Below are 27,408 nucleotides of genomic sequence, written 5' to 3' on the forward strand. Positions count from 1 at the left end.
AACAGCAGGAAGTAATGGCACTAACAGTGGTACAATAGTCACACAGCAAATATTTGAACAGTGATTACTCTGTGTACGTCACTGTTACAGATGCTTTAAATTTATCAGTAATTTACTGCAACACTATGAGGATGGTGAGGTAGGCAGGTACCTAAAAGTGATAATGCTATACAATGTGAGGCCCCAGTTGTTCGTAGAGACTAAAGAACTTGTTTTAGAGGAAGGGGATGTGTGGTGGATGGACATGGCCTTGAGTTCCCATAGTCTGTCTACCCCAGTGCACATGCAGTTTTGGACTTTCACTGCAATGCTCTGCTATTTAGTTTTTGCATTAATGATATTTTTAAATGTATGTAAATGCTCAAACCTCTGAGGGAAGGTAGGGTAGGGTGGGGGTAAGGGGGAGAGATCAACCAAGAGACTTGCATGCATGCATATAAGCATAATCCATGGATTCAGACAACAGAGGGTGAGGGTGAGGGCAGGACTGGGGGAATGGGGGGGCAGTGGCGGGATAACCACACATTTGGTTAATCAATAAAAAATAATAAAAATAAATAAAAACAAAATTTTATTAGATGTTTGAATTTATTAAAAAAAAAAAAAGATGTGTGTAAAACCCCTCGTTGGTACTCAGCTCTTACTATCAAGTTTTATTTTTAGGTGAGGGGGTTACCAGAACATTCATAAAGATTTCATTAAGAAATGGAAGAAAAAGTTACATGAGAAAGAAGGACTTTAGGATTTAAACAACTAAACATTATAACTAAGGCAGGGATTGACCACTTTTAAGGACCAAATAGTAAACAATTAGGCTCTGCAGGCCACACAGACGATGGCAATTAATTTAAAGAACCCAGTTTTGTATTTTGGGGAAGACTGTGCCAAACCAGCTCTTCTCTCTTCCACTGACTCCGGCATAGATGACACTTGACAAGTGACAGAGCAGCTTTTAGCATCTGAGGATGCTTTGTGGGGATCACCTATCTGGGTCTATGTGACTCACATCTGCTTCTAGGTTCTTATTACTCCTACATATTGCTTACGGTTGTGGACAACAGCATGGACAGTGTTTAAGTTAAATTTCCAATTACATATAGTTTCCAATGATATGTAGATTCAAATATTGAATAGGACCTGTTTAGACATTACCTGTCTCCTTTGCTTTCCTCTTCCTTTGTTTTTCCTCAATTATCATTTTAACAAATTTCCCCAAGTATAACCCTGCTCATTAAATCTTCAAGGTTATGAAATGCATTGCTTATATAAAAATCAATAAGAAAGAGAAACAAGAGTTAACATTTTATTGCATAAGGTTTTTCTTCAATTAGTTTAACAATCCTATCCATCACACCACACCCCTCTTTGAAAAACTAGCTGTCTGGCTGATTCTGATTTGCTCTGAAGATCATTTTGTGCAGCAATTCCTTTGTCTGTAATTTTGATTCATAGCCCTTCATATGAATTCTTTTATTGCTCTATTTTCATAATAGCTTTTAGGCAGCCAATCCCCATGCAGGATGCTGTGTTTCTTGATGATTTAGTGGCATCCAGATGTCTGTACCTCATGTTGTTGCCTTTTAGACACATTTTAAAAAACTCAAGTTGCTTTAAAATAATTGCATCCATTTGTGCAGTAAACTTGAAATTATTCTGTCATAAGTCAGTCAAACTTAGACTGGAATACAGAAATACTTGGCATCTCTTTTGGTAAGCCTGCATAACTATCTTAAAAGTTGTGGTGGTTTTCAGTTCTTTTAAAAGGAGATGGTCAACAGGATTTTTGAAAAACACGAGCTGTTACACGTAGACAAAATGTGTGAAAGTAAGATCTCTCTCATAAAATTTGTCAGTTTTATAGGTAGTATAAGAACAAATGCAATAGGCTAATAGCCAAGCTATTTGTATTATGCTGAGAGTTTCTAAGGTATTTACTAGTAGGTAAATAAGAATGCTTTGTTTTATTCTTAGCAGTACCCAAATTAAATATTAGATTCCTTGTGTGTAGACCCAAGAAAACTTGAATGCCAACGTCAGGTTTTCTGCAGGAGGATTTGCATCAAATTACCCGGTGCCTTTTAAATACATCTGCTTGTGTCTTTCCTGAATCTGCTAAATCAAATCTTGGAAGGGGAGGGAATATGTTAGAACGTTCCCCTGAGTGGTCTTGATTCTCACCCTTGGTTGAGAACCGTTAGGCTCAAAGTACTTTCAGGTAATAGACAAAAAGGTAGCCTTGTAAACATGTCATGGGATTCATTAATAAAGTGTTGTTTAGGGCAGCGGTCGCCAACCGGTGGTCTGTGGACCACTGGTGGTCCATGAGGTCTGAAAGGTTGCTGACCGTTGGTTTAGGGTGTTACTATTTTTCTATGAAACCTCAGATAAGAATTGAGAATTTTTTCACAGTAATTCTATGACATTATCTGTGGTCAAGAAAAACAATATACCTATTTCTTCCCCCACCTCCCATTCAGCCATCAGGATTCTCTGGGACAAAGGTATAGTTCAGTTTTAAGGCTCTCCTGGCCTGGATGCCAGTGTTCGAGTTTTTTTCTAATGAAAGAAGAATTTATTGAGCCCCTTCTATGTACCATATTCATTATAGGCACTGAGAATGCTAGTAATGAGCAAAAACGTCTGGAGCTTACATTCTACTGGATGAGACATTTAGAAGATAAATATTTCAGCAAGTGCTTACTGGTCTAGGTATCATAAACTTATTTTGAGTATTAATTTACATATTTCTCTTGTGTATTAATCAGGGATGAGCCATGGAATCTCTTTATGTATTGTTTATGTTCAAACACATACAATGTATAAATTTATATTTTATATATACCTGGCATATGTCATGGACATTGCATATTTATATGCACATCGCATATTTATATACACATAGTGCGTGTGCATGTATATACAGATATATATACCCTTTTTTGTATTTATATAACTGCATTGTTTATTTTAATCAGCGCCACATCCTTGTGGGGTGAGGTGTAATACCTGTGCACCTATATGTGTGCACACAGGCATAATCAGACAGGCTGAATTAGGCTTACATCTCAGCATTACATTTTAGCCCATTTTTCTTAGTGCTTTTTTTTGTTGTTAAATACTGACAAGTAAATTTTGCTTTATATTTGATAGTATTTCTTTCCATTTCTTTACTTTTTGAAATCTTTGTTTTATATCATTAAATGTAAAGAATATTTTGGGACAGTTTTCAGTGCTGAAATTGAGATTAAAAATCATGAGAAACCACGAGCCTCTATATCCCTTGAAGAAAGAGCAGCCTGTTATTGTTGTAAAAAGTCACCATATTGAGAGTAGAATCCTTTTTCTTCACACCTGGTGCCACCTCACTAATACATTTAATTCCCCTTACATGTTTTTCAGCTACTATCTGGTTTGACTAGGGTCACTATTTTTTTTTTAAGGATTGTGTTGGCATGGTAATCCTCTTGAAAAGTTACAGAATCAAGATCCTAGAATATAACTGAGAGCCATCTAATATAAGTAGAGAGAGAGAGTGTGTGTGTGTGTATGCTGACAGAAAATGGCGGAGGGGGACTCTGGGTGCTTCCTTGAGAAGAATCCCTGTGTTGTCCGGCTGCCCAACCTCACTTGCCTCTTCTGCTGCTGTCTCTGTACCTGGAGCACCTGAACTGTCAACATTATAACGAAGTCCCTGAAATCAATGAAAATGTCCTTGTCAATGAGAAATTCAGATGAAAGTTACATTTCTCTTTCCTTTCAATGTGCTCCCCTCATACCCTCCCCCCCCACCCCCCCAGGATATTGCAGTTAAATGATATGGTTGAAGAAGGTTACATTGATGTCTCTATTGGAAAAGATTTTAAAATCTTATCTGTTGTCTTTCAAATAATACTCTAAAGTCATGTATTTGTCCATGCAGTGTTTGGCAGCAGAGCGGAAAGAAGCGTTTAGAGTTGTCTGTGAGCCAGGACAGCAGTAAGGATTCTGATTGGCATTATTATCTATTACTTTTGAATGCTGATGGTGCATTTTCGTGGCTGAGTCCTTCCCATGCTTATTGACATTCATAAATGAAAACTCTCTGCTTTACTGACTACTTAATTGGCAATTTAATTTTTCTAATAACTTTCTTGCAGGACCTGGATTTTGAAGCCAAAACAAGTTACACACTACGGATAGAAGCTGCAAACAAAGATGCCGACCCTCGCTTTCTGAGCTTGGGGCCGTTCAGTGATACGACGACCGTGAAGATAATTGTGGAAGATGTGGACGAGCCCCCCGTGTTTTCCTCCCCCTTGTACCCTATGGAAGTGTCGGAAGCTACCCAAGTTGGGAATATCATTGGCACCGTCGCAGCTCATGACCCAGATTCGTCTAACAGCCCTGTGAGGTACAGCTCCTTGCTGTCTGTTTCTACAGTTTCACAACAGTGCACTTTATTCACAGTTCACGCGTCTATGCTTTTGGTTCATAGCAAATAAAAACCAGTTTTGTCTATGTATTGAGCCATAACAGCAGACGTGAAACAGAATCAGAACAATTCAACATTTTGCTAATTCAAAATGTGCCACCTGATCTTCCGAAGCCATTATCATGTAGCAGTATTCTGAGGCATCAGTTATTATCTACAAGCCATAGCTGATGAGCCCCTTCATCCAATTATCCTCAGCTCTTTCAAAGCAAACTGTATTCAAAGGTGTAGTGATGCATGTCCTAGTTATAGGATACATGCATATATTAGAATACTAATTTATAGATAATTGAAACCAGGGATGGATATTTTTAAATCATTTTTTCGTATTGGTCAATTTGGATAGTATATATTCATTTATATTATTATTTTCACTTATAAACAATAATATAATACCTAATATATGTATAAGGACTATTTTTTTTTATAATTTTTTTTTAAAATATATTTTATTGATTTTTTACAGAGAGGAAGGGACAGGGATAGAGAGTTAGAAACATCGATGAGAGAGAGAAACATCGATCAGCTGCCTCCTGCATGCCCCCTACTGGGGATGTGCCCGCAACCAAGGTACATGCCCTTGACCGGAATCGAACCTGGGACCCCTCAGTCCGCAGGCCGACGCTCTATCCACTGAGCCAAACTGGTGCTGGCTATAAGGACTATTTTTAAATGTCCTTTTAGTCATCCTGTACAGAGAGGAGAAACATTATTGTAACCAATTAACCTCTTTGGTCTAACAATTTACTCTTAAAGCATTTCAAAATGTCACAATTTTCTATTTCACACTTTTTGCCTATAATTTACAATCCGAAGTCTACATGTATGTTTTTGTGTATGCATGTGTTTGTGTGTGCACATATGATAAATTATGTCTTAAGTGAATATTATATTACACATCTTAACTTGGGATCATAAGTAAGACTTTTCAGTGTGACAGTTTGGATTTGATTATACAGTCTGCAAAGTATAAAAATCAATGAATGTTTTATATTCAGATATGTTCAGCTTATAAGTACAGCCTTTTAGATTTAACCCATATGTGAGAATTCTAAGTGCTTTTGAGTTAAATTCTGAGCTAAGCCTGGACATTGACTACCAAGTGTGATGAACAATATCTGTAATTTAGGCACTGATTCTTAAGAAAAGCTCATAATGTGTATCTCCCTTAAACTATAAGCATATCTGTCTATCTATGTATCTATTTATGTATCTATCTATCTGTCTGTATTAGTGCTTTCTTTCCTTCTCTTTTGTCAGACATTTTAATATTTAGCATAGTTAAGAATTGGTATAAAATAATTGTTATTACAAAACTGAACTCATAATCATTGTTTCCCTGTCTATATAAGAAATTCAGACCATTCAGATGGCTATATTATTTTAAATGCAGTGCTCATAAACCATTTTAAGAATATAATCTTTTGTTCATTAGAATATTTTTAAATCACAAATACACCAGATGAATAAGCCTGCCCCCTCTTTCCTATTAGAGCCCAACCTTCTTTGTCAGAGCAGCTCCCTGGCTTAAGCTCAGCTACATCCGCCTAGTCTTCTTACCTTGCACAGGCTTGAATTGGGGTTTTGTTACAGCATCGCATCTCTAGTGACACTTTCCCACAGCACAACTGTAGGCATAGATCAGCTCCTCGGGATAGTTTGACTTCTGCTTAAATGATTTCATTTCATGGGGAGAAATACCGAATGTTTGCATGAAGTTGGGGATGTGGAAAAAGAAAGACACACTAATAAATATTATAATTCAGTACTTGAATAAGAAGATTTACAGAAATTTTGATTTATTGCATTGGTATTTTAATCTTGTTTGCTTTTTCTCATGTCTTTGTGTGCCATCCTGTTAAAGCCTTTCAGAGTAAATATTACAACTTGTATAGTATGTTATTTGTAAAAAATATAGTGTTCTATAGTCATTTGGGGATGAAGAAGGAAGAGTAGGCCCAAGTGACTGGTGACTTGAGTTAGAGATGAAGTGAGTCCAGAAGCACAGAGACAAATACAAGGGACAAGGCCTGAACTCTGATGATTTGGGACATAAAAATCTCGATGGGCTTAATTAATGAAAGAGAAGTGGATTTCTACATCATATTTTTTTTTTAATCTAGTGAAGGCGACCTAAAAGTTCAGGTTAGTACTATCCACTTAGGATTTTCTAATCCCTGAGTCTCACATATCAGGAGATACAGACTTTGTTTAGAGTGAACTTAAATGTGATTTTTCATGTGACTACTTATTTTGCATTTGTAAAGTTGATTTATTGGCTTACATTTAACAATTGAATTATTGAGACATTTATTTGTATAAGCTTAGCAAAGTTATTTGTAGCTGACATTTTTCTGGATTTGTCTCTCCTGGATTTGTCCTTCCTGTCTATTTATGATATCCTTCAAGCCAGTCTCATTTTGTAGTTTGGCGAGTAATATGTACCCCCATGCATCCTCTAAAAGACTGGTCCTCTTCCCAGCACTGCTATTTGCAGAGTGACCTAGGAAGTAGAAAGGAAAGGCAACCCTTCTCCCTGCTTTATCCCAGTTTTTGGTGTTTTTTTTTAGGATTAAGTACCTAATGCTTTTATTCATTTTTAAATTCTTTAAAATCTTTTCTTATTGATTTCAGAGAGGAAAGGAGAAGGTGAGACAGATAGAATCATCAATGAGGAAAATCATTGATTGACTGCCTCCTACACACCCCAACAGGGGATCGAGCCCGCAACCCGGGCATGTGCCCTGATTGGGAATAAAACTGTGACCTCTTGGTTCATAGGTCAATGCTCAACTACTGAGCCTGTGCAGGCTGGGTAGTAACTGATGCCTTTAAACTGTGAATCGTGACTTATGTATTAGTAAGTAGTATCATTATGTTTTGCTATTATTATACCTTATTGTGTTTTCATGCCATTTTTATTTCAAAGTCAGTAATATCAGTGATAGGAGACATATTTTACAAGCAACTATATTGGCATTCTATATTGAAAATTGTTTTGGATTCACATAGAAATACATAGAAAGGATTAGGTAGTTGGTTAATGGGCATAAGCATGTAGTTGCACCCTCAACTAACTAGCAAAATGTAAGTATAACCCTCTTTTAGAAAATGCCAATGCCTGAGTAGGTAGCCAGTTTTCTGAGGTCCTACGGAAAGTGTCCTCAGATTGAGATGGAACCAACCTTAAGAGTCTTAACAGTTGTGAGCTTTGAGCTTTGATTCCCCCAGAAATATTGCAGTTCTTAGAGGAATGGAGAAGCAGTATTTGTTTCATTGCAATTGTTTAAAATTAGACCAATAGTATTTGAATTGTAAAGCAGAATGGGAAGTTGGATAATTAGTGTTTGAATTTATTCACATTCTTTGTAGTAGAATACTGAAATCTAGCATTTGCTATTTCTATTTGGAATATTTTCTGATATGTGGAGCAAGAGATTAGAATTCTAGAAAGAAATGCATTGACTTGCCTCTTCCCACATGATTCCTGCCTTGCCCAGAATTCTTAAAAATTTACCTACTTTTGGCACCAGTCAAAAACTATTCATAAGTCTTCTCTGTGCGTCTGCCTTTTCCTTAAAAACAGTTCTGGGGCTTATATAGCACGGAAGGACATTTGGGTGGTTAGAAGTATAGTAGCAATTAGGTGGAAAGATTAAACAAACGCAGAGCCCAGCGATTGGCCAGAATAGAACAGCATTGTGAAATGCATGTGCTTGTTATCACTTGCCAACAGCTAGCTGGGGTACCTAGCCCACCATGTCATGTATACTTTGGTTTCCTCTTTTCCCACATGGAAACTAGAAGCCAAAGCTGAAAATTATGTGAAACCTGAGGTTACTTACCTCCCCCCCAAAAAAACACACACAAAAAACGCATTTTGAAAGCAAAGTGGATAACTGGTAGCTAGAAGTTTCCTGGCTTCCCTCCCCCCACTCCTTTTAAAGTACTAGTTACTTACCATTTCCTATACATTTTGACCCTGAATACCAAAGATGTATCAGGATTTTCTGTTGAACTTCCAAGAACAGATTGTGTCGAGTAACACTCCCTCCACGTTCTGTGTGGAGTAGGGTTCGGTATCAGAAAGAGGAGCCGCACAACAAATGAGAGGAAAAGACACGAGATAATTTTGCAATATTGGGGGACCAGGCGGCCAAGTCCCGAAGGACTTCCACCCATGCTCAGGCTGCTCCAATCTTTTATTGATCTGGAGTAGCCCTTAGGGTAAGGAGGTTTCAATGACACACAGATCAGCAGACAATTTCCAGGAATAGACAAAGTATCTGATTAGCTCATCAATAGATTTCCGGGAGTATCTGATTAACAATAACCAACAAGGATCTACATAAGTATCTAAGGAATTAAGTGAACTAAGGTGGGGATGCTTCAACTATTATTACCTAAATTAGCTGGGTGGTTCCTAGATTAACTGGGTGGTGCACAGCCCTGACCTTTGCTAGGACTTCAGAGGTTACTAGCTTTTGGGGGTCTCTGTCTAAACTCAGCTAGTGAAGACAATGAAGGGACTCCGGCAGATTGTGTTTTGCTGATTCCGATCATCTTTCTGAATGGGAGAAACGTCCCTTCTGTGTGTGTCATCCATAAAGATGTTAAAAACTGTATTAGCATCTGAGAGTCCAGAGGACGATTTGGTTCCCAGGTCAGCATTGGTAGCTGATATGCAGGTGAGTGGGCGAGATGAACACAAATGTGGCCCTGCTACACTCAGAATGACAAAAACCAGTGGAAATCTGAACAATAGATATAATGCAACAGAAGAATACATGGATCAATGAATCCTCATATGTGTGTTAAAAACCTGCTTTGTGCATGACACTAGGGAAAAAACTGGCAGGAAAAAGGTGAATAAAACATTTCCTCTGACCTCAAGAAACTTACAGGTTGGAGGGAAAAAAGAATCGATTCCATAAAAGCTAAACAATGTGAGGTGGAAAATGTCAGAGCTGTAACACTGTGAGGTAATCACCACTCCGGACTTGAGACTCCGTTTGAAAGAATGGTGGTATAAGCAGGGGTGAGGGATAGCAGGATTTGGAGCAGCGAAGAAAACATTATGCAAAGTCTGTTTATGTTTTATTTAGTTATATCTTCAGCATCTAGTGCTATACTTTGAAATCAGTGAATTTATTTCTCTGACCGGCAACAACAAGCCCAAAGTCCCTATGCCCAAAATAGCCAATGAATTGCTGCATAATATTATTAGAAGTAAGGTCAGATAGATGTGAAGGGGGGGGGGGGTGATAAAATTAATGAGGATAATTTTACGCATTTTTAACCATTTAAATCCAGAGGTATATTTGTATTTATGTTTAAGGATACCAGAAAAATAACATTTACCTATAGGCTTTTTTTGCTAGTATGTTCTCAGATAAAGGTGATAAAATGGATTAGATGTTACATTATGTAGTGTGACTAGTATGAACACATATGGGGGATTTTGAATAATTCAGTGTGTATGTTTAAGTAGCTTGTATACATGCATATATTTGTACATATTGTTTTGATCTAAATTATTTGTGAATATCTGATTATTCTGAGAAACTTAGTGATCCAGGAAAATACAGAAAAATAGTAGTTCATTTGAAAAGGAAAATATGAACTGTAATAAATTTCAAAATGCTGCTGAGCTTAATGTAATTATCACTAAAAATGGGGGGAAGTATATGTTCAAGTATGGTGAAAGTAAAAAGAAAAATGTTTGTTAAAATAGTGTAGTTAATATCGAGAGATAGTTTTCAAAACTGGTTAAGTAGGAAATTCCCAACTTGTATGGGAAATTGTTTCATCTTTATTGGATTGCTGGAGAATGAGAACTCTACTCTGAGCAAACATCTTCTGAGATAGCTTTTAGGAAGACTCCAGGTGAAATGAGTTTATTGAAGGTTACATTTCTCTTGATAGGTCCCTTGCAGTGTTTTCCACATTTAAAATTCTTATTGAAAAGTCTTATTAGTAGAAGAGTACAAAATCCATACTCTTTTTGGTGTGAGACTTTGGGAACTATACATAAGGTTGAAAGATTAAGGAGCAAATGTTTGTTTATGTGTACTCAACTGTAAGCATTCTTTAATTGCAGTCAACAGAAAGTGGCCATAGGTAAGTGGAGAAAAATGAGTTCATTGAAATAATTGGGGATAACTCACAGAATGAAAAGAAAAGTTGAATAGTCAGTCTTCAGATATGAGGAAAGTGAGGTTTGTCTATAATCATGAACAGTAAGAATGAGCATTCAGTCTTTGTGGATGTGGCCATGAGATGTGTGCCAACTTTTTTCTTATCCAGTGACCTTCTGTTTAAGGCTCACATATCTTGCAAAGTTTCTTGGCCTCTACATCTCTTATTCAGGAAGTCCGGGCATCTTGGTTTTGCGTACCATTAACGTTGCATAATACTGGGGAAGTTTCAATCCCCAAAGGGAAACTGAGTTGCCATTATCAGAAGAGGCAGGTGACAATGTGAACAGATACATCGCTAAGCATTCAACTCAATAATTTATGCTGAAGGAATTTATTTCTCATTAAATTCCTATAAGGCAAGGTTTTCCATTCCTTTGTTATAAATAAACATGCTCCTTATCACACAGTTAGAATATGTGGTTCCAGGATTTTAGCAAGTACTGTATTAAAACTTGAGCACTCCTTATAGCAACACCGGCACACATGCACAAATTTTTTAAGAGGTTAAGGATTCAACTCAAATGATTGAGCTATATCTATTGTTCAGATTTGTTCATGTTTATTCCATGGGCTTTTGTCCTTTTGAGAGTAGCAAGGACACATTTGTGTTCATCTCTCCCACTCACCTGAACATTCTACTTGAGAACCTTGACATGCATATCAACAGCCTGGCAGGCGATAAGAATGCTTCTTATGAATATGAATAAAGAGCATTTTAATTGATCTCCGTAGTTTATCTAAAAGCAGCAATGAAAATAACAGGCATTTGTTATGTGGCAGATGTGCAGAACCCTGAGGCTATACAGATATGTAAGTTGTGGTCCCAACCCTCTTGTTATCTAGCTGTTCAAGAGATCTTACACAAAAACTTATTTAAAACCCAATGTTAAATCTGGAAATCAGAAATTATTTTGCAAAACGTTCTCACTTTGCAGATAAGGAAACACAGAAAACAAATGGTGACTGGAGAGCCCAGCTTAGTACTGTAGGTCAGTGGGCAGGGTCCTGGCTATTGAATTTCTAGTGTCCAGTTCATGGTGGTTTAGCAAGGATCACTTAGGGCAGTGGTTCTCAACCTTCCTAATGCCGCGACCCTTTCATACAGTTCCTCATGTTGTGGTGACCCCCAACCATAAAATTATTTTTGTTGCTACTTCATAACTGTAGTTTTGCTGCTGTTATGAATCGTAATGTAAATATCTGATATGCAGGATGTATTTTCATTGTTACAAATTGAACATAATTAAAGCATAGTGATTGATCACAAAAACAATATGTAATTTATATATGTGTTTTCTGATGGTCTTAGGCGACCCCTGTGAAAGGGTCGTTCGACCCCCAAAGGGGTCGCGACCCACAGGATGGCGACCCACAGGTTGAGAACTGCTGATGTAGGGGTATCCACATATCATACAGACTGATCTTATGCACGATTTGGGAATTGTTTTTAGTTTCATTTTTTAGTTTAAATAAATTGAATAAAAGAATTTATTTGAAAAATGAAAGTAGCAGGATCTAAGGAACAGGGATATCTAACTGATCTCCCTGTTGTTCAGTACCTTAAGCATTGAAGAATTTTAGCAAGTTTGCATTCTTTATTACAAACCAGGGAGGGCCAATTTTGAATTATATTTATTTGTTGTGTTTTTGAAACGGAATGGCTTACTGGAAACTTTAGAGATTTTGATAGGATTAAAATTTTTTCTATTTTTTTTTTCTTACCAATTTGTGATAGGTATGTCCTTGATTTCCCTATACAAAGTGCTCTAATTTCTGGTTTGATCCTGGGAAATTACAGTTATAAAAATATGCAGTGACTATGTGGCAATGTAGAACACTTTCGAAGGTCAGACACTTACAAAGATTTTGGAGTTCTTATTTCAGCTCCCTTACTTTCCTGATTAATGAATTTGAGCCCGGAGTGAGTGACTGGTAGTTCCCACAGGGAGTCACGTCACACTGGCACCAATATCCCAGGGTCTTTTGACTTCTAATCCTGTGGCTTCTTATTCACATCACATCACACTTATTTTTGATATTTTTCAAAATTAACAATGGTGTGATTTAACAGCAAATTGATAGTTTGAGAAGGGGGATGAGTTGGGGATAAAGAAATCTCTGTAAAGTAAGCCTTACTGGGTTGGCAAAAATTAAAAGGTGATAGCTTTTAGGATTGAATCTTTCTGCTTTCTGATCCATTTTCACCAAACGTTGTATGGCAGCCTTCGTTTTCATCACAACTTAATCAACCACATTCTGCATCACTTGCTCATTTTCACAGGCAGAGCTCCAAACCCTTGTGGACTGAGGATCTCTGACTTGAGACAGGAGTGCAGTCTTGTGAGATGGCATTTAAGTCTCAGATGCCCAGGCTCCAAGGGCGCAGGAAGTTGGGTGTTGAGTGGGAGAAGAGGCTAAGACAACCCTTCGGAGCCCACCACACTTGTGGGGTCTTGGAGAGGCCCCAAGTACAAGAAGAGGCATGATTTGTGACGTGCTTGGAAGGGCTTGCTACTTTAACACTGGGTGATTGTCCTCAAGGAAGTGAAGGACGAAAATAATTGCCAGGAGTAGCTATGTGAGGAAAGGCACAGAAATGAAGATACATAGGATGTTTTTATTCATCAAGTAATACATCAGTTTGACTAGCCTAGGATTTTCGATAGGAGAGCAGTGGGAAAAACACAAAGAATACGGGTCATAGAATTGTAGGTGGCAGGGACTACAAGCTCATTTTTAGATACTGAGGTGTGTACTGAAAGATGGCTCCGACAGACATGCTTCTGAATCTTGGCTCCTTCAGCCACCAACTGTGAGACTTTGGAGTCCAGGGCTGAAATACAGCAGTAATGATGCCTGCTTGCCTTAGTTAGAAATTGTGCTTGGCTAGTAGCAACAGAGCTTAACACTAATGACTTACTAATGAGATGTCTGGAGCTCTGACTCAAGGACTGATAATTTGGCAGTATAATGTCATCAAGGGCCTTGGCTTCTTACACCAGGCACTCATCACCTCATATTTACCAGATGGCTTTTGGACATGTTCCCTTTGTGTTCATGTCCCAGGTGAGATAGAGGAGAGGGGGCAGAAATCACGTGTGCCAGCTGAATTAGCAACTCTCTCCTGTCTTTTAAGGAGATATTCCACGATGCTCAACGCAACAACTTTCTTTTGTATCTTATTTGCTAAAACTTAGATACTATGAGGACACCCAACCTACAAGGGAGACCAGCAAATGGTGATTTTCAGGCAGGCACATGGCTGCCCAACAAAGGCAGGGTTCTGTTAATAAGAGTTAAGGGCAAACGGATGACACATCTCTGTCATACATGACCTTGCGTAGTTGTTTGAGGATTAGGAACCAAAAGTAAACTGCATTTCAAACACTCAGCACTTTCTGAAGATGAGAAAGTTTAGAAGGAGGGACAGTTTCAGGGAAAGGTTGATGAACCTGCTTTTAGATATTTAGCTTGAGTTGAAGATGTCTGCAGTAATTTACAGAATCTCAGGAAAAGGATTGAGGCTGTATACCAAGGTTTCGATCTGTCTGCACAGTAAACAGATAGGCCAAAGCTTTAAGTGCTGTTGCTGCAAAAAAATGGAAGTGGTCTCTTGAATTGGTCACTGTAGCATAGGGTGAAGCAGGCCAAGTGTTTGAGGCTGTGATTTTCAGAAACTAGTGATGATAAGTTTGGTTCACGATTAGAGAAACTCCATTCCCTTTTCCTGTTCAGCCTCTCATTGACTCAGGCAACTGCATTTCTCCATTCCTAGGCCAGTGGGCCCAGAACAGCAGAGGGTGCTCCCCCAAATTTCTTCAGGGCCTGTCTTCTCTTTGGCTCAGTTACACCCCCCCCCCCACATTCTAATTCAGAGACATTTCTCACCTCTCTAAAAGGCGCCCACATTTTTTTCGGTTAAGAAATGGTCTTTCTCAGGTTAACTTTACACATTAGCTAATGCCTCAAACACAAACGCTAGCCTTTTGCATATGCAGAGGGTTGGAAGGAAACAGGAGCCCCTGTAATACTGGGTGACCCCAAGTTGTGATGAAGACATAATCACCACCGCAACTGTTCTGGGCAGTTTGTACTCCTTGTTCTTGCTGAGGTCTCCCCTCTCTTCTCAAGCCAATACCTCATTCTCTCCCCACATCTGCCCCGACTTCCTTCATCAGACCCCAGGATAGCAATGTGTTGGTTTCCTACTATTTATTGTAATTTGTTATATTTTTAAAAAATATTTATAAATTTAGTTTCCTGAGATAGACTGTCAGATGCAAGTGCTTACGAATAATTTTTGATGGCATGAATAACGGAAGGGAGGTATAAGGATGTCAGAATAATTAGCAAGTTACCAGATATGTATATATGAGGCTGTGCTATTTAGGGAGGCCTGTGTGAGAATTACAGCTATTAAATGACACACAGCTGTAAGTGGGTGCTACATAGTTTATGATATAGAAATGGTTACTATTAGGATGATAGAGACTTTGGTGTCCATTCTTCTTCAAAATATATAGAGGTGTAGGTGATAACTGGTTCTCCAAAAGATTAGGAATTTTTCTATGAGGTGAATAGAAGTTGAAGACATTTAACATTAAATGAATTCTCAGATGTTTTTTATTCTAATCCTGGAAACTTTAAGGCAGTCGATAATAGAGGCAAATGATTTGGTCATTGACTTTAGCTCTGCGGGAAATTAAACGAATAAGTATCTCTCTCTCTGCCCACCACCTCCCTCCACAGCAATTTTGCATTCTGATAAAGATCTACACACTTGTGATGCTACTAACAGCTTCTCAATATCTGCCTGTCATTTATTCAGTTCTCTCTTACCAACTTATGTAGCACGGGCCTTCATTATTATCACTCTGGTGCATATGCCCCTCTCCTTCTGACCCCTCTCTCCTTCCATTGTCCACAACTGGTTAAATCCAACCTTCTGCTTTTATGCACCTTCCAATACATGCATGAGAACAGAGCAAGACAGGCAAGCAGAAAGACTGTTTTCACATTATGCCCACAAATCCCAATATACTTCCGTGTGTGTCTGTGTGTGTGTGTGTCTGTGTGTGTCTATTCTAAAAAAGTACTTCTCTCCCCTCCTCAAACCACCTTCTTCTCTTTTCTCATATGCCATTGAGATTATAGAAGCCCTAAAAAAATAACTTCAGATTATCAACACCAAAATACCTATTCCAGCACAAAGACAATAATATTTGTTGTTGTATGGTTAATTATCTTTTCTAATATTTTCTGAAGCCTCTATTCTTTTTATGTGTCTTGCATTTTGTAGTACAGTAGACTTGAAGTAGACGATTCTATTTAATAATAGTTGAGAAGTACCATATAAATGTAAAATATTGGTTTAGTCTAAGTTGCGTGTGTGTTTATTTACTTTTTATTTAACTAGAAAGTTTTTAAATGAGAGCTCTTAATTCACCCAGCTAGAAAGACTGTGAGTAGAATCTAGTCATTCTTGAGCACAGAGTAAATTTTATGTATGGAACGAAAAATTAGATCCAATAAGAATGATTTCCCACTAATGTTTGGATAGTATATTTTGTGAAAAGCTTCTACACACCAAAATATTCATGCAATTTGAGGGGTTCTCCTTTGAAATATATCTATGGTACCCTGGTCAAGACCCCTGAATGAGAGATACACATTCAAAAATATGTTAAGATCAGGCTGGTATTTTTGACACAAGAGACGTTACTAAGTATATATGAATGGGCAAATGTCTACGTATGTTTCATTGTAAAGAGACCTATAACTATGACTAGGGCTGCTAAATTGATTGTAAATGGTTTTTAGGAGCCAACATCATAATGATAATAAAGACTTATTTGAAGTTTATAATGGCATGTTCAAAACATCTGTGAAGATGACTGTACAGTGGTGGTTATTTTGTACTAAAAGAGAAGCAAAGAAATTAGATAAGAACCAAGTGTCACATCAGTGAAGTTTAAGCTAAGCATGCATTTATTGTTATTGATATGACAGATCGTGGAGTTACCAGGACTCGGTGATTGGTTACGCACTTAATGAATACATTTAAGAAATTATAAACATGAATGTTGAAGTTTTTGTTTGTTTTGCTTTGTTTTTTATTCAATTAGGTATTCAATTGACAGAAACACAGACTTGGAGAGATACTTCAACATTGATGCCAACAGTGGAGTGATTACAACAGCCAAATCTTTGGATCGGGAGACAAATGCTGTTCATAATATCACAGTCCTGGCAATGGAGAGCCGTAAGTTGAAAGGTTTAAAACTGAATTGGGATGGAGGACAATGGGATGACATGAAGTTATAATTTGAACTCCAGTTATATTAGGTGCTTATTTCAATTGAACAAAAGCTTGAAAATCCTTAATTTTAAGCTGTGAAATATATTTTATATTCATTAGTTTAAATGCTAGTACTTATAAAGTTGATGAAAAGAGATGACTATCAAATAGTGGGCCTGAATCATCCTCACAGAGCGTCTTGTCTTGTGGTCATATTTCGTGTGCTGCATTTATGCTGATGTGGAGTTGGTCAGATAGCTTACAAAATGAGTAAATTGATTTCTCTACCTAAGATGCCAGATTTGCATATTGTGATAATAAACTCATTTTAGCCCTAATAAGAAAAGCATTAAAAGAACAGTGCATAGTCATAATGCATTGTTTTATGTACATATAGAATATATATTTATCTTCATAATAATTATGAGCTCTAGCATCAAAGAATAATAAAATACTAGGTTCATAGAACATACTTTCAACAGTACTTACCAGGGGCTAAAAATACACAGGTATACTATCTATATTTCTATATACATTCAGTTATATGATATTGGATCAGAGTTTCTGTAGCTCCCTTTAAAGTCTATAATGTTATGGTTCCAGATTTATTTGAGGCCTGACCTTTTTCTTATTAGAATTGTACTTATTTTTTACAACAGTTATGTCTTTATTTAAGTAAAGTCCTTTATAGGTTTCAAAATACTCCTATATCTAGTACCGCCTTGGTCCCAACCACAGCTATTAGTCCCATGCCAGAGATTAAAAAGGGTTAGGGTTGATAGGTGAATAATTAGAGTTGATTTTAACTATTTTTAATGGGAGTTTTATGAGTAAAAGGAAACATTAAAAAGTTTGAGTAAAAACCCTTTTACTGAGTGAAAGGCAGTGGAATAACAGTTCTACCCAGAGTAAGTGACAAAAGCTTTTCCTCTTGATTAGAGAATCCGTCTCAAGTAGGACGAGGCTACGTGACCATCGCGATCCTGGACATCAATGACAACGCCCCCGAGTTCGCCATGGACTATGAGACCACCGTGTGCGAGAATGCCCAGCCGGGGCAGGTGAGAGGCTTCTGAGCACCATGCTTCTGGTTTCTCATTTCCTTCAAAGGAGCCAGCGGTGGTTGCCTTTGAAATCCTGCCAGCTGTAAGATAAAATATAATCAGCATGTTTCTGCACAACGAATGCTTTGATGTGTAGCATAAACTAATATTAAAGGAACTTTCAAATCGTGGTTTCATTGGGATGATGAAAATTCCTCAGGAAGGAAAGTAAACATTGTGAAAGTCATGGCTAATGGTTAAGGGCTTAACCTCCTTTGAAAGAAAGGAGGAACAGAGCCTATTAAGCTTGATTGGGCCGTTTCCCACCTTACACAGGAGGGCTCAGTGCCTTGAAGTTCTGAGAATTAAGTGTAGTTTCATCCCAGTGTGGTTTGTTCCACTCATCCGTGTTGTCCACGGTTTTGCGATCTTTCCCGGGATGGAATAACTAGTTGGCTCATTTCTGAGGTTCACGAAGGTTTGTTCAAATCTAAGATCTGAAAAGGACATGATAGTTTTTCAGAGCCCTTTTAGACTGGGTTCACGTTGGTACATCTGCCCCCAGCTCCCACCTCACTGAGGAAGTCGGTGCTTATTCTGTGGTGCAAAACTGCTCTGTCCTGCACACTGTGCCCTCATGCTTCCCTCCTCGCCCTAGGTTATCCAGAAAATCAGTGCGGTGGACAGAGATGAGCCGTCCAACGGACACCAGTTTTATTTCAGCCTAACCACTGATGCAACGAACAACCACAACTTCTCCCTGAAAGATAACAAAGGTAAGGGTTTGTCACTGTGACGGTGGAGGCAGCAGGTACAAACTCTAAGTGAGTGCTTTGGCTCACTCAGGAATGCTGATGATGGACTTTTTTTTTTCCCCAGCAAGGACATTAATTAAAGGGCAATAAGCCCCTAAGGTAATTTTTATCTATGGATTTACTGTCATGAAGAAGCTGCTACTTAAATAATTTTAGGCCTAAATCCAAATAGGGGGAAGCCAGATCCATCTCTCTCTGTCATTTTCTTCTAGACATTTGCTTTCTTATTTGTTTACCAAGCTCCTTAAATGATCTAATCAGTTGAGGGCTGGCTAAATGCCTTAATTAGGACTGGCCTGCACAGGTATGACTTGAGACACCAGGAAAATACTAATTGCACTTGACATATTTCAACCTAAATCAATTTTGACTTAGAATAACTAATGTTAATATTGAAATTATTTTATTTTAACCTAAAATAAGTGATCTGTGCAAAGATTAAAAAGAACAAAAGAATTCTGTCATCCCAAATCCCATTATTTTGCTCAAAAGTAATAACTCTTATCACTTTCCTAAATGTCATTATAGAAACATTTTTGCAAACACCTACAAATAAATGCTGGTTTTGCTTAAATATATATAATTGTGGACATAAAGACAGTATAAATTATAATAACTTTAAGCATGAGAATCTGCTATCGTGTAAATTTAAATTTTTATATTCAAGGTGTTTATTTTAGCAGAAGAAGAGCATTTGCACCTAATATCAATATAAAGAAAAGTATTTCCCAACAATATAGAAAATGTAATTATTTCAGATTGAATGTGTGAACCAGGTTTCAGAAAAAAAATGTAGAAATAGATTTACTAGTCAAATCCTGGCTTATCTAAAAAGACCTCCTCTCAGAAGGTGGACATTATAAGTGCTTTTACCTAAAGCCACTATCTTCTTCAGTGCAAAAAACCCTTTGGTTTGAAAAATTCACTGTGAAATAATAATTTATTTTGATTCCCTTCTCTGCTCAAGAACACTGTCATATCCCCTGAGTAACAGAAAAGACAGAACATTATCCATCTCAGGAATCCCAGACTCTCTGATCTAATCATAGTTGGTGGGGACAGTGCTCAGCACTTCCATTCATTCAGCACAAGGCAGAGAGTCTGTGACCTTCCCAAGAAGCATGTGAGGATTTTCCGTGTGTGTCACCCCGTGCCCTCCCCTCCCCCGGACCACTGTGAATGGAGGCAACATGAGCACTAAAGTGTCTGGATTTTCAGGACACAACTGAAAAATTTCCCCAGGTCAAGTCCAGAGCTCCCTCCCCTGGACCTTGAAAGAGAACATGAAGGGATAAACATGTTAGTTCTTACATCAGCTTCCATCTTAGGAAGAATATAACACATGAGTTTTATGACCTCTTTCTGGAATATAGGGTTCTCATCTTACATATTGGGCATTTTAGTATGAGTTCCTCAATTCATTGTGTGTTTGAGCGTGTTACTTGACATCAGGCACGTTAGATTACTAATTAACAACTTTTTGTATCAAATACTACAACATCTGAATGGGAGGACAAGACATAGACCTGTGTGTGCACGCACATGTGTTGTTAACTGTATACAAACATTGTCAAGGCAATATTCTTCAACAACTCCATATATAGTTTTTTAATGAACACCTCTCAAATTTATCGTTTTACAATAAGATTTGTGTACATAAAAAGCTACCAGGTTGCCCTGGCCAGCTTGGCTCAGTGGTTAGAGCATCAGCCTGTGGACTGAGTGGTCCCGGGTTTGATTCCAGCTAAGGGCACATGCCTCGGCTGTGGGCTCCATCCCCAGTGGGGGGTGTGCAGAAGGCAGCCGATCAATGATTCTCTCTCATCATTGATATTTCTCTCTCTCTCTCTCCTTCTCCCTTCCTCTCTGAAATCAATAAATATATTAAAAAATAAAAATAAATAAATAATTTTCAGGTTTTACCTGGTAGCTTTTAAAGTTTTATTCCTGCCATATCTGTAATTGCATGTTATATAATTTATGCAGTCTCATGTGAGCTTGCTGTTTAGAATATTGTTTATTTTTTCATGGTAACACTGGATAAGCATCTTTTTGACAGCTTGGAAAGGAACAATATATTAAAGCACTGGATGAAACTATGGTCCTGGGTTTCCTTCTTTTCCTTTATTAATTGCTGTCAATTTAAAGAATCACATAAATTCTTAGTTACTTAAGATAAGTTAACTGCATAAATTGCTAGCAGTTAAATCTATTTCATGTATAGAAATCAGTTTTGTAATACAGCGTTATTGATCACTGTTAAACGTTTCATAATTACTATAATTGTTTAGATGAAATAAAACATTGAGTATAAATTAAACACAAATGACCTATTTTATCACTAACAAAATGTTTATATATATGGGTTTTGGTATACCCATATGAATGTTAAAAACTATAAGATAATTCCTTTTTTGAATAGTTATGCACACATTCAATTCAAATGAAACTAGAGCAGCTTATTTCACTTGTTTCTGTAACGGGTTTGGAATTTGTTGAGGAATGTATTTGAAATTTCATTTATGCTATCTAATGATGCTCCTAACGTACTTAACCTGTTAATTTTTATCATCCTGTAAGGGTATGGTTTGAAATTTAAGATAATTAAAAAGATATATGTAATTCTTACAAAGTTGCAGGTTAGAAGTGATAAGCTTTTTTATATTCAATTTTACTTTACAACTGCATCTTTGATTTTAATTGTCTGGCATGACAGATATATTAATACTAGAGGCCTGGTGAATGAAATTCGTGCACTCCGGGTTGGGTGGGGAGGGAAGGTCCCTCAGCACAGATTGTGAGAGGATGCAGGCCAGGCCGAGGGACCCCACAGGTGCAGGATTGGGGCCTGGGAGGGACGGCACCAGTCCTGACCTGCTGGACCTCAGCAGCAATCTATCCTACTGGTTGGAGCGTCCGCCCTCTGGTGGTCAGTGCACGTCATAGCGAGCGATTGAGCTGCCTTTGCATATCATTAGCATATTACACTTTGATTGGTTGAATGGACGACCAGATGACCAGACACTTAACATATTAGGCTTTTATTATATAGGATAATTCTCTGTCCAAAGAAACTAAATAGAGTGACTTGAGTAAGATGAAGTTGGCAGGACTGATTCCATCAGAAATCACATGTTAATAGCTCTGCTGTCTTCCTCCCAGACAACACGGCCTCCATTCTCACCAGGAGGAATGGCTTTCGGAGGCAGGAGCAGTCTGTGTATTATCTGCCCATCTTCATCATGGACAGCGGGTCGCCTTCACTTAGCAGCACCAATACCCTCACCATTCGAGTCTGTGACTGTGACGCAGATGGAATAGCCCAGACCTGCAACGCTGAAGCCTACGTCCTACCTGCCGGCCTCAGCACCGGAGCCCTGATCGCAATACTCGCTTGTGTCCTGACGTTACTGGGTAGGTACTGTCTCCAGTGCTTGTGCTGTAAGAGAAGTCACAGCCACATCACAACTCTTTTCTATCCTCTATCCCTCTTAAGTATATTTTTCAAGAACATATGCAAATATTCTATTTGATGGTATTTTGCTCACTGAGCAACCCATCATCACTAGTTACATTTTCCAGTGGTATATTTAAAAATGTAACTCAGAAAAAAATGTCAGGTCTCTTTTTTAAAACAGCAGTGAAGATACATGGCTTATGTTTAATGTTGAATTTTTAGGTCAGTCACCTGTTTGCCTTTTCAAGGTCAGTCACCTGCAGAATATTCTGCAGAGGAGATATATTTGAGATAATTTTTTCTATGTTGTTTTGATAATGTGCTTATATTAGAAATTATGCTTTCTATCCTAGGTCTTTTCAGAAAAGATTTAGGGTGGATTTTATAATTATTTACCAATTTTAAAAGCCTGCAATTTCATCCGTGCAAAAGTGATAATTCCTCAAGAAGAACTAACATATTTAATGGTACTTTTCCATGATTACTGTGTGGTGAAATTAGATTTATAACTCATATTGGAATTGCCATTTTTATAAGGGATTATGCAGCATCCTTTAAAAAATTGGGAGACATCCAATGTGGGCATGGGGTAATGGGTTTATTCCTCAGCTACATTCCCCTTCACAGTGTTTAACTTCCTACAGCAAGGACAACAGGCATTTCATATTTCATCTGAGACTGTACGATGTGTTTTCTTGGGATTTAATATAATTTTTAAATCCAGTTATAACATAGTGTTGTAGAAACAGAACTTAGCAATGGGAGTCATCATTGTGTAATGTTTTAAAAAATATGTTTGGACTTAGGTATACCTAGCTTTTATTACTGCCTCCAACATGCACTATTTCTTCACCAGGGGAACGTTGGTTCTCTCAAGGCTGGCTTCTTAATCTAAAAGGGACAAGTATTAGAACTAGACTCATAGGGCTGTGAAAATTAAATGAGGTATTTGTGTGCCTTCCATAGAGCGAACATTTCATAAATTTTAAAGGTTACCGATGAAGCAAGTTCTCAACCTGTTAAGCAACCTAAACCTTACTTACTAATATACTGTAAGTAATCTCATTACAAATGGAAGTTGTTATCTTCAATAACTTCAGTTAGCCAAATAAATCTAAAAGGGAATTAATTAACTATGTTCTCATATAGCTTCATGTAGGTGGCAGAAATTAGAAATGGCAAGTAATTCCCAATTACAGCCTGAGTATAATGTGAGGGACTAGAATAAATTTTGAAAAAGATGGAACCATTGAAAACTATTTTGAATGTTCTACCAGTTTCCAATACATAATAATAAAGATGTAAATCACATATTTATTTTGTAATAGTTGAATAACCTAGAAGAGAAGATATTTATGGTATTCTAAGCTCAGAAGAAGGGTCAGGGAAGAAAGGTGGGGTAGATGGTGTGTAAATGACTCTCTTTGAACTTGACCAGTTCATCACAGAAAATTTAGATGATACTGCACTTCAAAGGAATAAGAAAAAAATGTAATCCCCAGAATTTAATCATACCCAACAGGTAATTAACTTTTGAGTTTAAGGCTGTCTATCTAATGATAGCTTCATTTTTTAGAAAATATTTTCACCAGTGACTTAGGGGTTCTTTGCAATTTAGGTTTCTTGATGAGTTTAGTTAAGAATCATTACCTACTGGTTACCGGAAGTGAAATAGAGTTTTAGATTTCAATCTTGCATATGACGTATGTATACGTCATAATATTAGCATAATATTCTCAGGATTTGGCGAAAATACAGTTCAGTATGACTCTTCTTTTTGTTAAATTTGAACTTTTTTCTTAAATAGACACCAGGTGAGAAATGCTTCTTCCGTTTCTAAGGGTCAGGAGTTTATGTCCCAGAAATCAAAACAAATACTGTTTGGAACCAGAAGCTTCTGCCTGCAGCTTCCGTTTTCCTGTAAGGACTCTCTGCCCAGTAGTCTGAAAAACATTAACATTTCAGTTCAGAAGTGCGTCTCTTTATGCCTTTTTTCCTGTCTTTAGAAGCAGACACAATCAGGACTTTTTTTTCTACTCTCTTGATTCTGTCTCCTCTATTATAAACTCTGAGTTTTCACGATAGGTGTTGAAGCTAATGGGACAGTCCTCAGAGGGGGTGCACAGCCTGATTTGGAACTTGACTTCTAGGGCACAAATGACTCATTTTTTAAAACACCTCAACAAGTGGTGTGAATCTTATTTCTAGCCACTACATATCAGGGTTTCTAACTCAAACCTTTTCAGGCTTCTGAACAAATATTGCTGGGGAAGAACTTAAGGATCAGGTTAATTTAAAGGTGAAACGGGGGAAGCATCTGGGCTTTAGATGCCTGCTTCCCAGCATGCCCAGTGTGTGTTTCAGGGATGTGACAAATTAAAGCTACTTGTGACGTGACAGAAGGAGATGCTCTGACGTTTCCAGCATGTCAGTACTGGAAGGCATCCCAGAAATCCATTCCAGCTCAAGCCCCTGCACTTCGCACTGGGGGAGCTGATTTCCAGGAGTTCATATAAAACTTAGTGGCATTAAGGCATAAGATTCTAGGTCTCCTTATGCTCAGTCCCTGCTGTTTGATTTAAGGGCAAAGGGCATACACACTGCAAACATAAAAACTGTTGTTTTCATGTAGTCCTTCTGTCTCAAGATTTGAAGTCCATGGTATCTAAAGCTGGATTTGTGAGTCCTCACAGATATCTGTATACTACTTTGTGGGTTAACTCTTTTCTGCTTTCTCTCTCGTCTTCTTGCTCTTACCCTCTTTCTCTAATTTACCCATCCCTGAATTATTAAATGAAAGAGATGATCCCCAAATTAGAAGACAGGCTTCCTTTATTTATACCAAGAACAAGTTACATGGGAGACATTGTTACGTTCAAGGTTCATAGGAAGGCATCACTCAGATGCCTCAATTGTTTTTCATGTATTAAAACTTCACCAATGTTTGAGTTAGGGCAAAATGTATAATTTCATTTATGCATTTTTATCATAATAATTGTTGATTATTTTTCAACCAGGCTGAAAGCACTTTAAGAAAAACCAAATTATATGAACAACTGATACATTAAATTACTAAGTAGATTTTAAGAAATACTCAGAAATAATTTTCTGTTTTGTTTTAAAATATGGTTTCAGTATTAAACAGTGTACACTTACTCAGAGAGCATGACAGCTAGATTCTTTGTTACTCTGCATGAAGCTTTGCGCTGTTCACCAAAACTGTCACTGAATTTATTATATTAGGTTTTGTTTACTCTTTATTTAGACCTATAGGTCCAAGTAACTGAAACTTGAAGTCCTATAACTTTCCCTCCTACTTTTGACTCTTCACACACAGCTGTGATTAGTTAGACTGGCCCAGCGTCAGGTTCAATAAGGCATTTGTGGGACCCCTGTTTACTGCGTGGAATTCAAGCTCTGCCAGGATGGCATTTAGCTGTCTTCCCTGTTACTGTGACCCTCTTGATTTTGTTCAACAGGAAAAAAACAACAACCCTGGTTATGTAAGTGATAGTATATAATATACCTAACTGGAAAATATATTCCATTGCTGAGAAAAAGTGATAACACTGGTAAAGATTGTGCCCATCATGATGTATAACCACAGCACCTATTTGTCATAGCAGTCCCACGGATCATGAAGGGCAGACCACAGTGGCTCATTTATGGTAACAGAAGAGGTGCTCATTTTTCAAGCAAGTGAGAGCACAGTATAAAATGAATTACATTTAAGGATCTTGTACTAAGTGCTGGACATTAACCAACTGCTTTGTAAGTATTATCTAATTCTAATAGCACAATTCCTGGACAGATATTAGTGTTATTATGATGCCCTCTTTTTATATGAGAAAACTATAAATTAGAGGTTATGTGTACAAAGATATAGAGTGTCAGAGCCAGGATAAACACAGATGAGACTGCCTTTGATGTCCTTTCTGAGGTACATTTCCCTGATGAGACACCGTGGGTCTCTGGGACATGCCTGTAAGTGTGTGGTCCAGGTACTGACAAATTAGAGGCAACAATATATTTGATCTGTTTCACATAGTAGCTTTACCACGCCTTTGGTTAACTCTGAGTGTCTGATTTAAAGTATCCTCCAATTCCTTCCAGCTGTGAGAGAACATGTTGAGAATCGTGTGTGTTACATTTGAGATTATACATCAGTACAGCTGCTGACATGTACCAGTTGTCTTTGTGCACAAAATGGCCATTTGCTTCGGTCAGTTTTTAACTTGAGATCCACAGAAAAATCTTTCCAATTTTTACATATAACGGAGGAGAGTTTTGCAATACTTGTTTCAGTTTTAATAATTAAACTTTTCCCTGTCATGAAGCATGGAAAGCAGGATTTGCAAACCTCTGGTTAGGCTCTTTCATGGAAGATCTAGATAGATGTGGTCTTTGGTCTGCTGACATTAGAAATCTGACTAGAGTTGTCAAATACTGAACCATCTTTCTGTATTCCTACCTCTTTCCCTAATTTAGTTCCTACTTATGTTTGTGTTTTTGGGGTGTTTTTTTTAGTGGACTCAGCTTTACTTCCTCCTTTGTTCCATCCCCCATAGCCAGTTGGTCCTCAGGTACTGCTAAGTTAACCTTCTTCATTCTTGAACCTGCTCCTTTCTCTCCCTTGACGCTGTGCCTGATTTGATCCAGGGTCTGTTTTTCCCCTCCTGCATTATGGCAGTTTCCCCAGTCTCTGTCATCCCAACCCCTCAGTACCACAGAGGAAGCTCTGTCTGTGTCTGGGACGATGCTCCAACCAACAGCCTGCCACAGCGTAAGCTCTTTGAAAGAACATGAGTGTGGCCCAGTTCAGCTTAAAGTAAGATCTCTATGGCTTCCCAAGACTGAAATCACTGGCGTTCTGTGACCTAGCTGTTCCCCCCCAGCTCAGCCTCATCTGTCTTCTTCCAGAATGTACTTGACCCAGACTACATGGGTTGGTCTTTCTTAGACTCAGCCTGCCTTGTCTTGAATTCCCCTCACCACTACTAGCAAGTGGTAACTCCATTTTCTATTCAATACTCACTTCATTAGCTTCTGAGTCCAGGTTGAGTGTGGTACCTACGGGCCTCATGACCTTATGTATAACAGTCCAGGAGCATCTTTCGTCTCTCT

At 37.9% G+C, this 27,408-nt stretch overlaps 1 protein-coding gene across 1 annotated transcript in view; it reads left to right on the forward strand.

Annotated features, from left to right (window-relative positions):
- CDH7 (cadherin 7) overlaps nt 1–27,408 on the forward strand; it is a 121,493-nt gene that overhangs the window by 73,038 nt on the left and 21,047 nt on the right. Inside the window, exons 8-12 of the mRNA XM_081098051.1 lie at nt 4,137–4,390; nt 16,797–16,933; nt 17,909–18,030; nt 18,671–18,788; nt 21,990–22,241. Of these exons, the coding sequence (XP_080954177.1) occupies nt 4,137–4,390; nt 16,797–16,933; nt 17,909–18,030; nt 18,671–18,788; nt 21,990–22,241 (883 nt within the window). The remainder of the gene's footprint in view (nt 1–4,136; nt 4,391–16,796; nt 16,934–17,908; nt 18,031–18,670; nt 18,789–21,989; nt 22,242–27,408) is intronic.

The sequence above is a fragment of the Myotis nattereri genome (genome assembly GCF_964212035.1).
Source record: "Myotis nattereri genome assembly, chromosome: 8".
Lineage (NCBI taxonomy): Eukaryota > Metazoa > Chordata > Mammalia > Chiroptera > Vespertilionidae > Myotis > Myotis nattereri.